The sequence below is a fragment of the Saccostrea echinata genome, unplaced genomic scaffold (genome assembly GCF_033153115.1).
Source record: "Saccostrea echinata isolate AGI-Se365-2 ecotype Australia unplaced genomic scaffold, CSIRO_AGI_Sech_v1 ptg000001l, whole genome shotgun sequence".
Lineage (NCBI taxonomy): Eukaryota > Metazoa > Mollusca > Bivalvia > Ostreida > Ostreidae > Saccostrea > Saccostrea echinata.
In genome coordinates, this window is record NW_026889750.1 from 28363092 (window position 1) to 28375858 (window position 12767).

General features: G+C 33.1%; 2 protein-coding genes across 2 annotated transcripts in view; both read left to right on the plus strand.

Moving 5' to 3' along the window:
• Window positions 1-3415, plus strand: part of LOC133188915 (uncharacterized) — a 32605-nt gene extending 29190 nt beyond the window's left edge. Inside the window, exon 9 of the mRNA XM_061324394.1 lies at window positions 302-3415. Within this exon, the coding sequence (XP_061180378.1) occupies window positions 302-1841 (1540 nt within the window). The 3' untranslated portion in view covers window positions 1842-3415. The remainder of the gene's footprint in view (window positions 1-301) is intronic.
• The window catches only part of LOC133188866 (elongation of very long chain fatty acids protein 4-like), a 64337-nt gene that overhangs the window by 35575 nt on the left and 15995 nt on the right, over window positions 1-12767 (plus strand). The gene's annotated exons all lie outside the window — the stretch shown is intronic.

The window sequence follows — 12767 nt, forward strand, 5'->3', positions numbered from 1 at the left end:
TTATGAATATTTGTACTGTGGAGTTTTTAAAAAAATCAACCCAGAGCAAAGATCGTTAAAACATTGCTGCTTTTGATCACTTTTAAGCAGATGTTTGAGTAACTCACTGTACACCACCTTGTGTGTGGTGAAGCATGGATAAGTCACAGGCACCTGATGTGTGGATCGATAGCCCCCCCCCCCCCAACACACACTTTATTTTAAAAAAAATTAAGAGCTTATAATTTCTCAAAGGTATAATAATTTCCCCATAGGCATCCTGACATCTCTCAGGAATTTGATGGAATTTTTCTAATTTCAGAGTCATTCAGAGAGGGGGAGGAGAGCAGCTTGTGGAGAAGATTAAAGATGCATCCGAAATGAATTGTCGATTTTATCCTTTGGCCTACACCCTAGCAGTATGTGCCAGGAGCACGAATCAAACTGTCTCCAGGAAAGCTTATGAGGCTATTCAGACAGTATGTAAGATACCAGGCCATTTGTTTCTGTTTTTGAGTTACTGTCAGAAGTCCTTGGATCTGAAATCGTGGCCTAGAAAACACAGAAAAGCCATAGCTAGATGGTACACAGAAAACCCCCGTTACCTTAATGATCCACTGCTTCTGGCAAGACATGTGACCAAGTATAAGAAACGTCATGGAATAACACACAAAAGAGTAATTAAATCTTGTCATCCAAATCCAGCCAAATGTCCACCAGACATAAAGTATATTTTGTGCTATGTTACTAAAGGTATAACCAAAGCAAATCGGTTACGACAAAAGGAGGGTGGAAGGATTACCCATAGTGTAGCAGAATTCATAGGAGATGTGGAGACAATTAAAAACAAAAATGTACCAGAAGATGATTTAATAGGAATGATTAGGAAATGGAATCTCACATGGGAGCAAATACCTAATGAATTTTTGCGATTCAAACAAGTTTGGAAGGCGTTGCTTCACATGATGCCAATGACTGCATTGTTGAGAAATTTAGGCAAACTGACCAAATTTGGATTGCTTCAGCCTGGGAGTGTTGAAGAGAAGAGAGTTTGCTCCAGAATTGAAAATCAAGATATCTTAAAAGAAGCAAATCTTCATCCCATTCAGATCCTGTCCTCTCTTAATGGTTATAGGAGGGGACGAGAATTGCGCAGCAACCAACGTAGATGGGAAGTCAATCCTAATATTGTTGAGTCTCTAACAAAAGCGTTTATGATCCAGTTGACATCTAACAGGATACAAGGACATTCAAAACGTATCCTGGTTGCAATAAACACTCAGATTGCAATGGAAAACCATGTTGTTGGAATCCCATCAATGAATTGCAAGCAGACAGCTATTGCCCTAACAATGACTCTCAAAAATGTGTATAGCAGTTCAGCCCACACCATTACATTTGGAAGTAGATACAGAGTACAAGGATTTGATTTTCAGTTAACTCCGGATGGCATGTTTGACACTGAGAAAGTATTGGAATCCATAGGCACTCGAAAGGATTACGAACCAACCAATTTCGGAGCACCATTTCGGTATGCTCATGAGAATCTGGAGCATGTTGACGCAATTATCATCATGACAGACCACCTTACCACAGAAGATCAAATAGATATAAGAAGAGAATATGCACAGTTTAAGAAGAGTAGGAAAAACACATCACTTATCACAATCTGCTTCAAGAACAGCGGTGATGTTCCTCCGGTTGCTGATCCTGGAGACCCAGACATGCTGGACGTCATTGGGGTAGATGCCGATGCTGTAAAAATCATCATCTCTTTCCTCTCTGGTGAGGAAGAAAAATTCCAAGAAATGCTGGCAAGGATTGTTGAGCTGAGAGTAGAGGAGGACATGGAACAAGATTGAAGAGAAATTCAGTGTGTTACAATTAGGAATCTCTCGGTCTTTCAGAGGTTGATATCACTATGATATATGCACAAGTTCCTGCAGCTTAGTGTGAATTGGTAAGATGGAGAACAGAAAAACTGGTAAAATTTAAGAAACAGAAACTTTAAATTGTAGATCATAGTTACACACTTTTTGGCCATATGGATGTAGTAATTGTGATGCCAGATGAAGAAAGTGACTGCCTCTAAGTGCAACAGGAACAAGTGGTTGTACAGTGATATTATGCATCTATGAATTATACATGGATCTTTACTATCATACTATTCTACAGACATTTCTTTTGTACAGGAACATGCACTTATATGGTTATACCATACCCAATAATTACAGTATGTGTGTTTTGACCTGTTTCCCTATATACATGTACAGTTACATGCATTAGTTAGATTTTATTAATGTTCATCCAGCAACACATGGGTTATTATCTGATGGTCATTGTATGCCTGAGTGTGTATGTATTACTGCTAGAAGCAAATGCATTCCTATCCAAACAGGTTAAAGCCTCAATTTTGCTGGCTTCACCACATGAGTAACATGTGCCATCAGATCTGAAAATTGCAATGCAGTTGAACTTCAGTATCTTGAACACTGATATCTCGAATACCATGGATATGTTGAAGTGGTTTGGAAGTCCCAAACACTTGTTCTTCAAGTATTTTATCCTCGATATCTCAAATACTAGGATATCTCAAAGTTTTTTTCTCAGTCCCATAGAGTTCGAGATAATGAGGTCTTACTGTATAGTGTTTAACTAGGCTAAAATTATGTATACTGTGATATCATGTACAGAAATTAATGTGATACCAGTATTTTAAAGTCATTAATTTTGTTGTCTTGTATACATGTATATTTTGTATTAAGCCAGTAAGCTTTCCTTAAAAGTGTCTTGCATTTGTCTGTAAGCTTTTAACATTTTTGGAGTTTTCTCTATATCCGGTCCACATAGCCAGTTCTAACCAAACTTGGCACAAAGCATTCTTGTTTGAAAAGGATTCAACAGTGTTCAAATTAAATGACCATGTTTCCATCTATATGAAGAAAATTCAAAGAAAATAGTGAAAATAGAATTTTAACTAGAACCTACTATTAAAATTAATAGTTAAAATATTCAAGAACTATTCAGTCATCTCCATGAAACTATGGAATATATAGACATTCTAAAACAATAATTTTTCATGCAATCAGCAATACTAAAGTAGATTAACAGTTTTTGTGTGATAAAATTTTTGACCACAATAAGGTGTTCGGATTTTTGAATTTTCATTTTAAAAAGTAATGACACTTTAAACTGAAAGGTCCATAGACTGAACCTTGTTAAATTATGCTAAGGCTGCCTGAAATTAATTCTACATTTAACGTCACCCATACGAGAGAGGGAGAAAAAAATTAAACAAAAATTTCAAACAAATGAGTATATTACTTATTTACATGAATCAAAATACTGTAAATATTTATGGAATCACTGTCTAGTTTGTTGGGTATGCCAGGGCATCAATGATAGTTGGAAACGTGGGATAATTTGCATAACAGGTGAAGCCTGTTATGCATAAATTATCCCATGTTTCCAACTATCGTTGATGTCCCTGGCATACCCAACAAACTAGACAGTGATTCCTTATATTTACATTTATATGTGAATTAAAATTGTAAAAATAAATTTTAAAAAATGCTGTCTAATAGATTTTAAATACACAAGGCCTCATGTGTTAATTTCAATAGTCCCCACCCACTGACATCAGCCACAAACACAGCCCCACAAGATTGACATGCATATAAGACTCCGGACCTTTCACTTGGTGAAATTAACATTCTGGTTGAATCATCGAGAAATCAACTCACCTAACTTTCAAAGAGTTATCACAGAGAAAACAGAAATGGAAATATTTGTGCATCATTATGGCTTGTTCTTTAATGATAATTTTTAGTAAATCTGTCAGTATAAATGATAGACACATCTCAAATATACCTAATACAGGACCCAAATATTGGCTAATCTTATGGAATGCAGTCAGGGCAAACCGGAATACAAGCTTACAAAATGTCAATTTGTTTGTATTTTCAAAGTGCCAATTTCTCCGAAACCTACGCACATGGGTGACGTTAAACATAGAATTAATTTGGACAGCCTAATACAGTCTCTAATATTGGTATCTCAAAACTCTATTAATATGTTGCAGTGAGTCAGAAGTTCTAACCACTTTCCTGTAAGTCTTTTAAATCTCAATATCTCAAATCCTCAGATATTTCAATGTTTTTTCTTGGCCCCATGGACTTCAAGCTAACAACAGGTTTGCATGAATGTATATAGTTGGTCAGCTCTACTCTGATTGCATGACCACAGGCACTTGTTTCTGTAAAAAAAAAGAAAAAAAAATTACCCATGGTATGGAGTAAAAATTTATTACAGAAACAAGTGCCTGTGTGATTAACCTAGTGAAGCATACCTTGCAATATGCATTTATTACTATATATGCCTAGAAAATTAATATTTATTTTGGATATATTATGAAAAATGCCTCATTTTTTACCTCTTTCCAATCAAAGGTTGTTAGTCAATTTTAATGTATAATTGTGGAGTAAAATTCCAATTAAATGTACATGACTAGGCCTGCAGCGCTGAAAAGTTTTTGGTGGACACTGCAGTTCGAGCTGTTGCAGCTCATGGTCCTCTTGTACATAGAGTTTAAAAGTCCAAATTACAAGTATATGTGCACATCTATCAAAGTTATTACATTTATTTTAACTATATTGTGCATTTTGGTTTCTGATATTTACCCCTTTTAAAATTAATGTTTACAAGTGAACTTGGTATGTTATTATTTTTCACATTTTACAGCAAAATAATTTTAGGATTACTTAAAATCCACAGTGTATATTGATGAGTGTTTGCAAGAATCTTCAGGGAATACTGCATACTCATGAATTCATGAATTCAAAAACTGGATTTGGTGTCCTTCATTACAGCCTTCAATGTTTGACAATTGTTTATGTATCTAAACTCTGTTGAAAGTTGTTTCAATTTTATAATCAATAAATTCATGATTATTATAATATTGTGAATTTGAATGTTCTTGTAATTAAATGTGCATCCCTAAATGCAACATCCACACAAGTCTAACTTTGAGGACTTAATTGTAGTCACTTGGAAATGGACCTGCTCTAGCTAGCTGAGAACTTTAAGGGTGAATTAAAAAAAAATGACCAAATGCATTTTCATCAGCCCACACTAAAAATACAGGCAATGAAAATAGATTTCTATGTCTCAGCATATGCCTTGAGATAGTGTCTAAATACCTGCCAAATATCTCGTTGATATCTCAAATAACAAAAAAAGTTATACCCAAAAATGATGCTAAAATTGTCAGGAGTGCAACACCTTTTTGTGACATTTTGAAATTTCAATATTTTTTGGAGATCTGTAAAATAAATAATAATGCTTTATGTTGAAAATAAAGACTCTCCTGATAATATTCAAAGTATTGAGCTTTAAATGTGGACTTAAGTAACTTTTGTTTAATCAAGTTGTGGTCATGGCTGATCGATGTTTAAAAAAATGTTATACCATGTCAGGAGTGCAACAGAAAAAATGTAGTGTTGCCAAAAAAAACATCAATTGTAAAATTCTAAAAGAAAATTAAGACAAAAAAGAATTTTCGAAGTGTAAAACAATAACTGATATACATTTTAAAACTTAAAAATGTTATATAAATCACAAGCAGCATTAATGAGAGTCAAGTATATGTGCATACCCAATAATGTCAGGAGTGCAACATTTGATGGTTTGCTCCCAAGCATGAAAAAACTATTATCATTATATGATTTTCTGATTTTTATTTTGGAAAATAAAGACACAAAGAACATTTTTACCAAATAGATTTATCAATTACCGGATCTGTCTGTGCTTCAGATCTATATTTCTATGGTCAGGAGTGCAACACATTTTTTTAAAGATTCAAGATGTGTCACGAAAACACTTATATTCATGCTTAGAAGTATTCAATAATTAATAATGATCTTGTTGTATAATTTAATACTAAACTATTGCCAGTTTTATTATTAAAGTCCTTCCTTTTCAATTTTATCAATTCAGACGTGTTTTTATCTTTTTTGTGATTTTTTTAATGAACGTTAGTTTAAAATATATTTTATTCATTACAAATGAAATGGATTGAACAGCAGGCATAATGCCTATAATCGTTCTCTCCATAATGAACGTTAAAAATAAACTCACTAAAAATTGTCATAAAATTCAAGTAATTCCTCCTCAACTTCACTGAAACAACAGAACAAGATCTTATGTAATTTTCACTTCACATTACCAGGAGTGCAACAAATATGTTAGGATTATAAATCATCCAATAAGAATAAAAATTAAGAAAAAATGATGAGTAGAATTTTTCTGGTGGGTTACTGTGTTTGTCCTCTAAAGGAAAATATGCTATAAAATATATTTTATCTTCTAAATATACATTTAAGCTAGTTTTTTGGCATAAATAGGGAACAATTCTAGATAAAATGCGAATTTTGAATACTTTCATCTGTTTTAATTATGAAGTATTGAGCTATAAATATTGCACAATTTCATTACCACTTGATGTTGCCAACACTTTATGAATTTTTGTGTTATATAGTTTTAATTTTAAATTTTACTGCAGTCAGGAGTGCAACAAAACTGCTTTTATTATAATTTCCAATGCTTTTTAAGTATCTTTACTGAAAAATAAGTTGAAAAAAAATGTTTGATACTATTTGCTGTTATCAACAAATTACAGAAATTTTACAGTCAATTCAGGGAATAGTTTTCATCATTTCACATATATTTTTAAATACAATTTACATATATTACACTTTGCAAATAATCCATCTTCGCTAGCCAAGGGTTTCTGATACACTACTCTCCTCATAAACTTATGAGGAGAGTAGCGTATCAGAAACCCTTGGCTAGCGAAGATGCGAATAATCATGTTTTAAGGTCTTCAAAATATGAAAAACCTGCCATAAACGATGAAAAATATCAAAACGACAAATTGATTTACAAAGTAAGAATGGGTTATTGTATGTTATAATTTTTAAAACAATGTTAAATAAAATACATATCAGATGTCAGGAGTGCAACACAATAATGTAACATAGGGTCACTTCAAAATCTAATATTTTTTGTAAGAAAACTCGTATGTAAAAATTCTTTTTTGGCTTAGATTTAAAGAATTGACTTGAACAGACAAAAAAGTGAATTATGGGGAATTTTATTGCTTCATATTTTTATTAAAACTTTTCAAACCAGAATTGAAAAAACAATGTAAAATAACAATCAAAAAGCCATTTTTTGTCACATATACAAGAGAGGATACTCAATCAAGGTCTAGATTTAATCATTTATACCGGTACCCCTTTTACCATTTTGAAGCATAAAAAACTATATTTTCTTGTGATTATGTTTTTTAGAAAGTCTTTTAAGGTGTAATGATATTTTCTTTTTTCAAAAGAAAGGATGACTGCACTTAACGCCTGTTTTTGGGTCTTTTTCGGTTGGTTCTGTTGCTTTTATATCTAAACTTTATTTCACTTTTGTATGTTTATGAAAGAATCCTGTCAATTTGGAACCAAATTTAAATCTTAAAATGATTTTAGACTGTGATACAATAAAATGATTCAATGTTTTTTGTCCTTAGTGCTTTCAAAATATAGTGAATTTACACTTACCTGCCCTTGAATGAACATTAGATATGCATAAGAGGTGGAGCTAACATTGTAAATATGGGTCTAAAATTATACTTGATAAATAACAATCACATGTTTGAAAAAAAGAATGTGGTCACTCTTTCCAATCTCCCTCTCCATTCTGTATGGCACAAATACACTTCTGACAAAGGTTTCAATACGAAGCTAACAATATGAGCACGTCAATGTAATTAAAGCAGATTGTATATCCATGCCAGATGACTTAACGTATTCGAACACAATGTCCTAGTTAGCACAAAACATGCTACCTTACAAGTCACGTGACGGAATTTAGTATTCACAGAGTTACCTGAGGTAGGACATCACGTGGTGAATTATAATATTCAACATGTCGCAATCCTTGTTTACAACACAGAGAGCGAATGTAAGAAGAAGCAGTTTTTTCTCTTTTTAACCATGAGCGCATGTTTGTCTATTAATCTCCTTTTGACACATTATTATTTATGCAAATATACAACTATTGTGAAACGGAGAACAATAGACAAACATGCGCTGACTACGTATAAAGTCAGTAAAAAAGTGGGCGTCCTCATTATCGTACGGAGATTCAAGAAATTGTGATGACCCCTGCCTTTGAAAACAGATTCGAACTTCGTAAATACACACTTTTATTAAACGTAATTACATAAAGTTGTAGATTGGATGTTGGCCATTCTTGCAATGAAAAGAAAAATGCTTGTTTTGAAAGTTTATTTTGTCGCAGATTTCGCATATCCTTAAGTGCAGTCATCCTTTTACTAATAAAAATTCTGAAACTTTTTAATCCAATTGTCTATTCTATTGCCACTTCAGGATTTTAAACTAGAATGCATGTGCAATATGATGATACAATTGAAAAATATGTTTTAAGTAGTTGAATTTTTCCAAAAAAATTCAGTTTGGTGGTAATTTAATTTTTTTAATTCACCCTTAACTGTTCAATTACCTGAATTAATGAATATCAGCTGCACATGACTTGTAAAGTTCTGGCACTGAGCATCCTAGATGCGTCATCCATGCAAGTAGCATCAAGGTAGGCTTATTAGTTACTTAGAATGGACCTGCTAAAAAAATTAACCTGGTTATTTATCTAAAATTTGTACGTAAGATGCAGGATCTGAAGCAACTGTAGATGTGGTAGTTAACACCATCTAATGAAGTTTAAGTTCACAATGGGGCTTGCAGTTATAAGTTCTTTGGAATGGATCTACTTCAAAAACTTTATTCAATCATACATGTGAGTCACATCCAGCATCTACAGTCTGGTAGTGACACATACTGCATCCCTTGAATGCAAGTTTGGTCTTGATAGGGTTTATTCTGGTAGTAACTTGGGAATGGACACGCTCCAAAGACTTAAATCTCGTCAAATCCAGCAAGACTGGTTGCCAATTCCTTGATGCATCATTTAGATATGTACAGTCAAACCTCATTATCTCGAACTCAAAGGGACCGAGAAAAAACTTCGAGATATTTGAGATATCGAGGGTAAAATACTTAAAGAATAAGTGGTTTGGGCATGCAAATGACTTCGACATATCCATGGTATTCGAGATATCAGTGTTCGAGATAACGAAGTTCAACTGTACTAATAACCCCTTTGATTTTTGTTCCAGATTCAAGTTTTTGGAGCAGATCGACCCATTTCCAAGTAATAATATCCCTTGCTGGACCAATCTTGCATCTAGAAATGCATTCTGTTAGGCTTGCTTCAGAAGCTGCATTTGACTTAGACAAGAGTTTTTGGGGCAGTTCTTTATCCATAGTAACTAAATTTATAAGTCCTGCCTGGACTAAACTTGCATCTAGAGATGTATATAACTAACAGCCTTGCTAAAGATGCTGCAAGTGATGTGTACATTTAATCATTTAATGAAAGGCTTATATCAATGAACTTATAAGTAACTAATGGATGTGAACAAATCAAAGACTAACCCTCCTGATAGATATAGGACAAAGTTACTGTTTTCACTATTGTTTCATTTATTACATGAAGGGATTCTAGCTACCATTGTTGGAGTCCATGAGAAACCCTGTGGGTTCTGATGATAGGGATGTGACAATTGTCAAGGTTAGATATTAATGTACATATCCTTCAACAGCTACAACTCAATGTCGGATACCCACGGGTGATCTCGTCTTTTACTCATCACCCGTGGTGATTAGTAAAAAACGAGATCACCGGTGGGTATATATCCGACGATAGCTAGAACTAAGCAAATAGTGTATTAAACACTTGTGATTTTTGTCAAGAGTCATTCATAGATGGTATCTTTCATTTAGTTTTCTATCACTTAGACCTAATAAAATACAGTAACATTAGCTATATTTTACCCTGAAAACTCAATGTTTTCACTGACGTTTCAATTATTGTAATTAAGTTCTACTGGAGTAAATCAATTTTATCTTTAAGTTTTCAATCTTCATTACCAGAGATCTGGAAAATGAAAATGCTTAATTATCTCCCCTTGACATATTTATTATAAGAAAATAATCAGTGGACATACTACCGGTGATGAAGAGTTATAAGGATGTCCCCCTTAGCCAGCTTTCCCCCTGGAATTTCTACTCCAGAGTAGGATTTCACCTGAGGGGAAATCTCGCAATAGAGCCAATTTTTCCCCTCTTTCTTTCTCAGAATATACATGTAGTTCAAATCACTGCATGAGCCTCAACCCAAAATATAACTCAAAGGAAACTGTAAAATTATAGTCACACAAAAAATCCTAAGGCTTGATGTCTCAACACCCTCTCTCAGTGCAGCAATACCTTTTTGTTCAAAATTATTTTTAAATGTATATCAGACCACCTTTGCTGATTTGATAATAATTGTTTGCCCTTTGTTTGTATTTTTTGACTAACTTTAAAAATTCCATATTCCTTATTTTGGGGGTCGATTTTGGCCATTTGAGCCCCTACCTCTTTGTTATTGATAGATTCCACAGAACAATTTATATGAGTATCTGATACGATTAGGTGTTCAAAAGGAAAAAAAGTTTTCTTTAAAAAAGGCCTAAACCCAAAACAATACAAGAAACACTGCTTTTGCAAGCCGAAGCACATCTTCCCTTAACCCCAGTGCTTTAATATTGGATTTGAAAACAGAAAGCAAAATTTTAAATTTTTTAGACATAAATGACTCATTTTTTAGTTCCATGGTAATGGCAGCTACTAGTAATTTGGATATTTAAACACCAGAATCTTGGAGAGACACTTACACAATAATGTTATGTACATGAAATATAAAGATAAGGAACAGTAATCAAGTTCAAGAGCCCATTGAAACAATGATATTGGGAGCAGAGCAAACACGGACCTCTAAAAACCTTGAAGGTGGGATCAGATGCCATGGAGGAGTAAGTATTCCCTGTCAACCGGTCATGATCAATCGGGCAAACATAAAAATCCGTCGACAATTCAGTGTGAAAAAATGGTCTTACAATGTAGTTTGAAACATAATTGGAGAAAAAGATTCATTCAAAATATTATTCCTTTTTGTTTCCATGAATACAGCTAAAAATTTGTCCAACCGAATACACTGTACCATTTTTTTTTCTTCAGAAACCACTTTGATAAGATGAAAAGAATAAGATTTTAATGCTTCAATGAATTGGTTGGGCAGTTTTTTTTTAATGAGAAAAAAGATATTTAATTTTTAAAATTTTCAATTTTCATACTGCATATGTTTCAATGGATTTGGTCGCCATTTTGGGACACTTGTAACATTGTGTTGGGATCCTCCCCCTCATACTTAAATACAGCCATAATATTTTATTGGGGGGAAAATTGGCTCTGGGGGAAATTGCACTCTATAACACGTACAGAGTAGAATTTCCCCCCAGAAAATTGAATTTGATGTGGGATGACCTACTCTAGTCATTTTTCTGTAGGGGAAATCCTACTCTAGAGCCTATTTTCCTGTGGGGGGATACTACTCTAGAGCCAGTTTTCCAAGGGGGAAAGATTTTAGAGGGGAAAGCCTACTCTACAAGACCAGTACTACATTTCTCTTTTGAGTACTGGTAATAAAAAAATTATTTTGGTCACATTTGCAATCAAATTATACTGGTACATGTATTTCAACATGTATATGAACTTAACTACAGTCACTGTAAAACTTGTCTATCTGGACACCACTGGTTCTGAAGAAATCAGCAGGATAAGACAATATCCCAGATTATACAACATTTTAAGCAATTGAATTTACTGAAAGGAACTTAAAAGTTTACATCGTACATGTGTTAGGCAAGATTTTGGAATACACAACATCAAGATTAGCCAAGTCTTAACTGTACACAATTTCTCAAAACTGTATACAATTTCACAAGCTTCAGCTTGAATCAATTTACATCATTGAATAATATGTATATATAAACTGATCAGAATGTCATTTAATTACTAGGTAATTATTGAACATTATCTTAGACTTTTCTTGTCCCACATAGCACATCACTGCAAACTTTAAGGAAGATTAACACATCATTATATATTTTTTAGATGGAACTAACAGTACATTAAAATTTCAGGAAAATTTAAAACAATTTCCTGATTAAATGCGATTGTGCTCTTTCAGTGAACTTCAATAACTTCAAAGTCTGATATCAGTATGGTAAAACTTCTTTTTAATTAATTCTCACAATGAGCTATATTTTTTCTCTAAATTAAATGCACTATTTATTATAGTCTTTAAATACTAAAAGTTTGTCTTATTAATCTAATTCTTTCTGCAGCCCATCACATAGATTGTAAACTACCTTTTTATGACAGATAAATGTATAAACTAATGTCTCTCAACTGACTCAATATTCAAGAATATGATCATTTTTTTAACTGAGGCAGATTACTGACAAATAGGTTGATGTTACAGGATTTTCAACTACACATATTTCCTTTAAAGTCAGCATTTTGCCAATTCTATGGTTGATACAATGACCTTAATTGCAAATATAACCAATTGTTGGGTTGTATTTTAACTGATATGTTTATCCCACTAATTGCTTTTACAATATTTTGATACAGATTACTCCAATTCAAATTCTTCACAAACTATGAAGGTTTTAAATATTTTAATTTAAAAGTAGAATATGATAAACATCGAAGATCAAAACATGTGAAAGATAAAAACAAGTAATCTGGAACTAAAACTAAATAATTCGACAATCA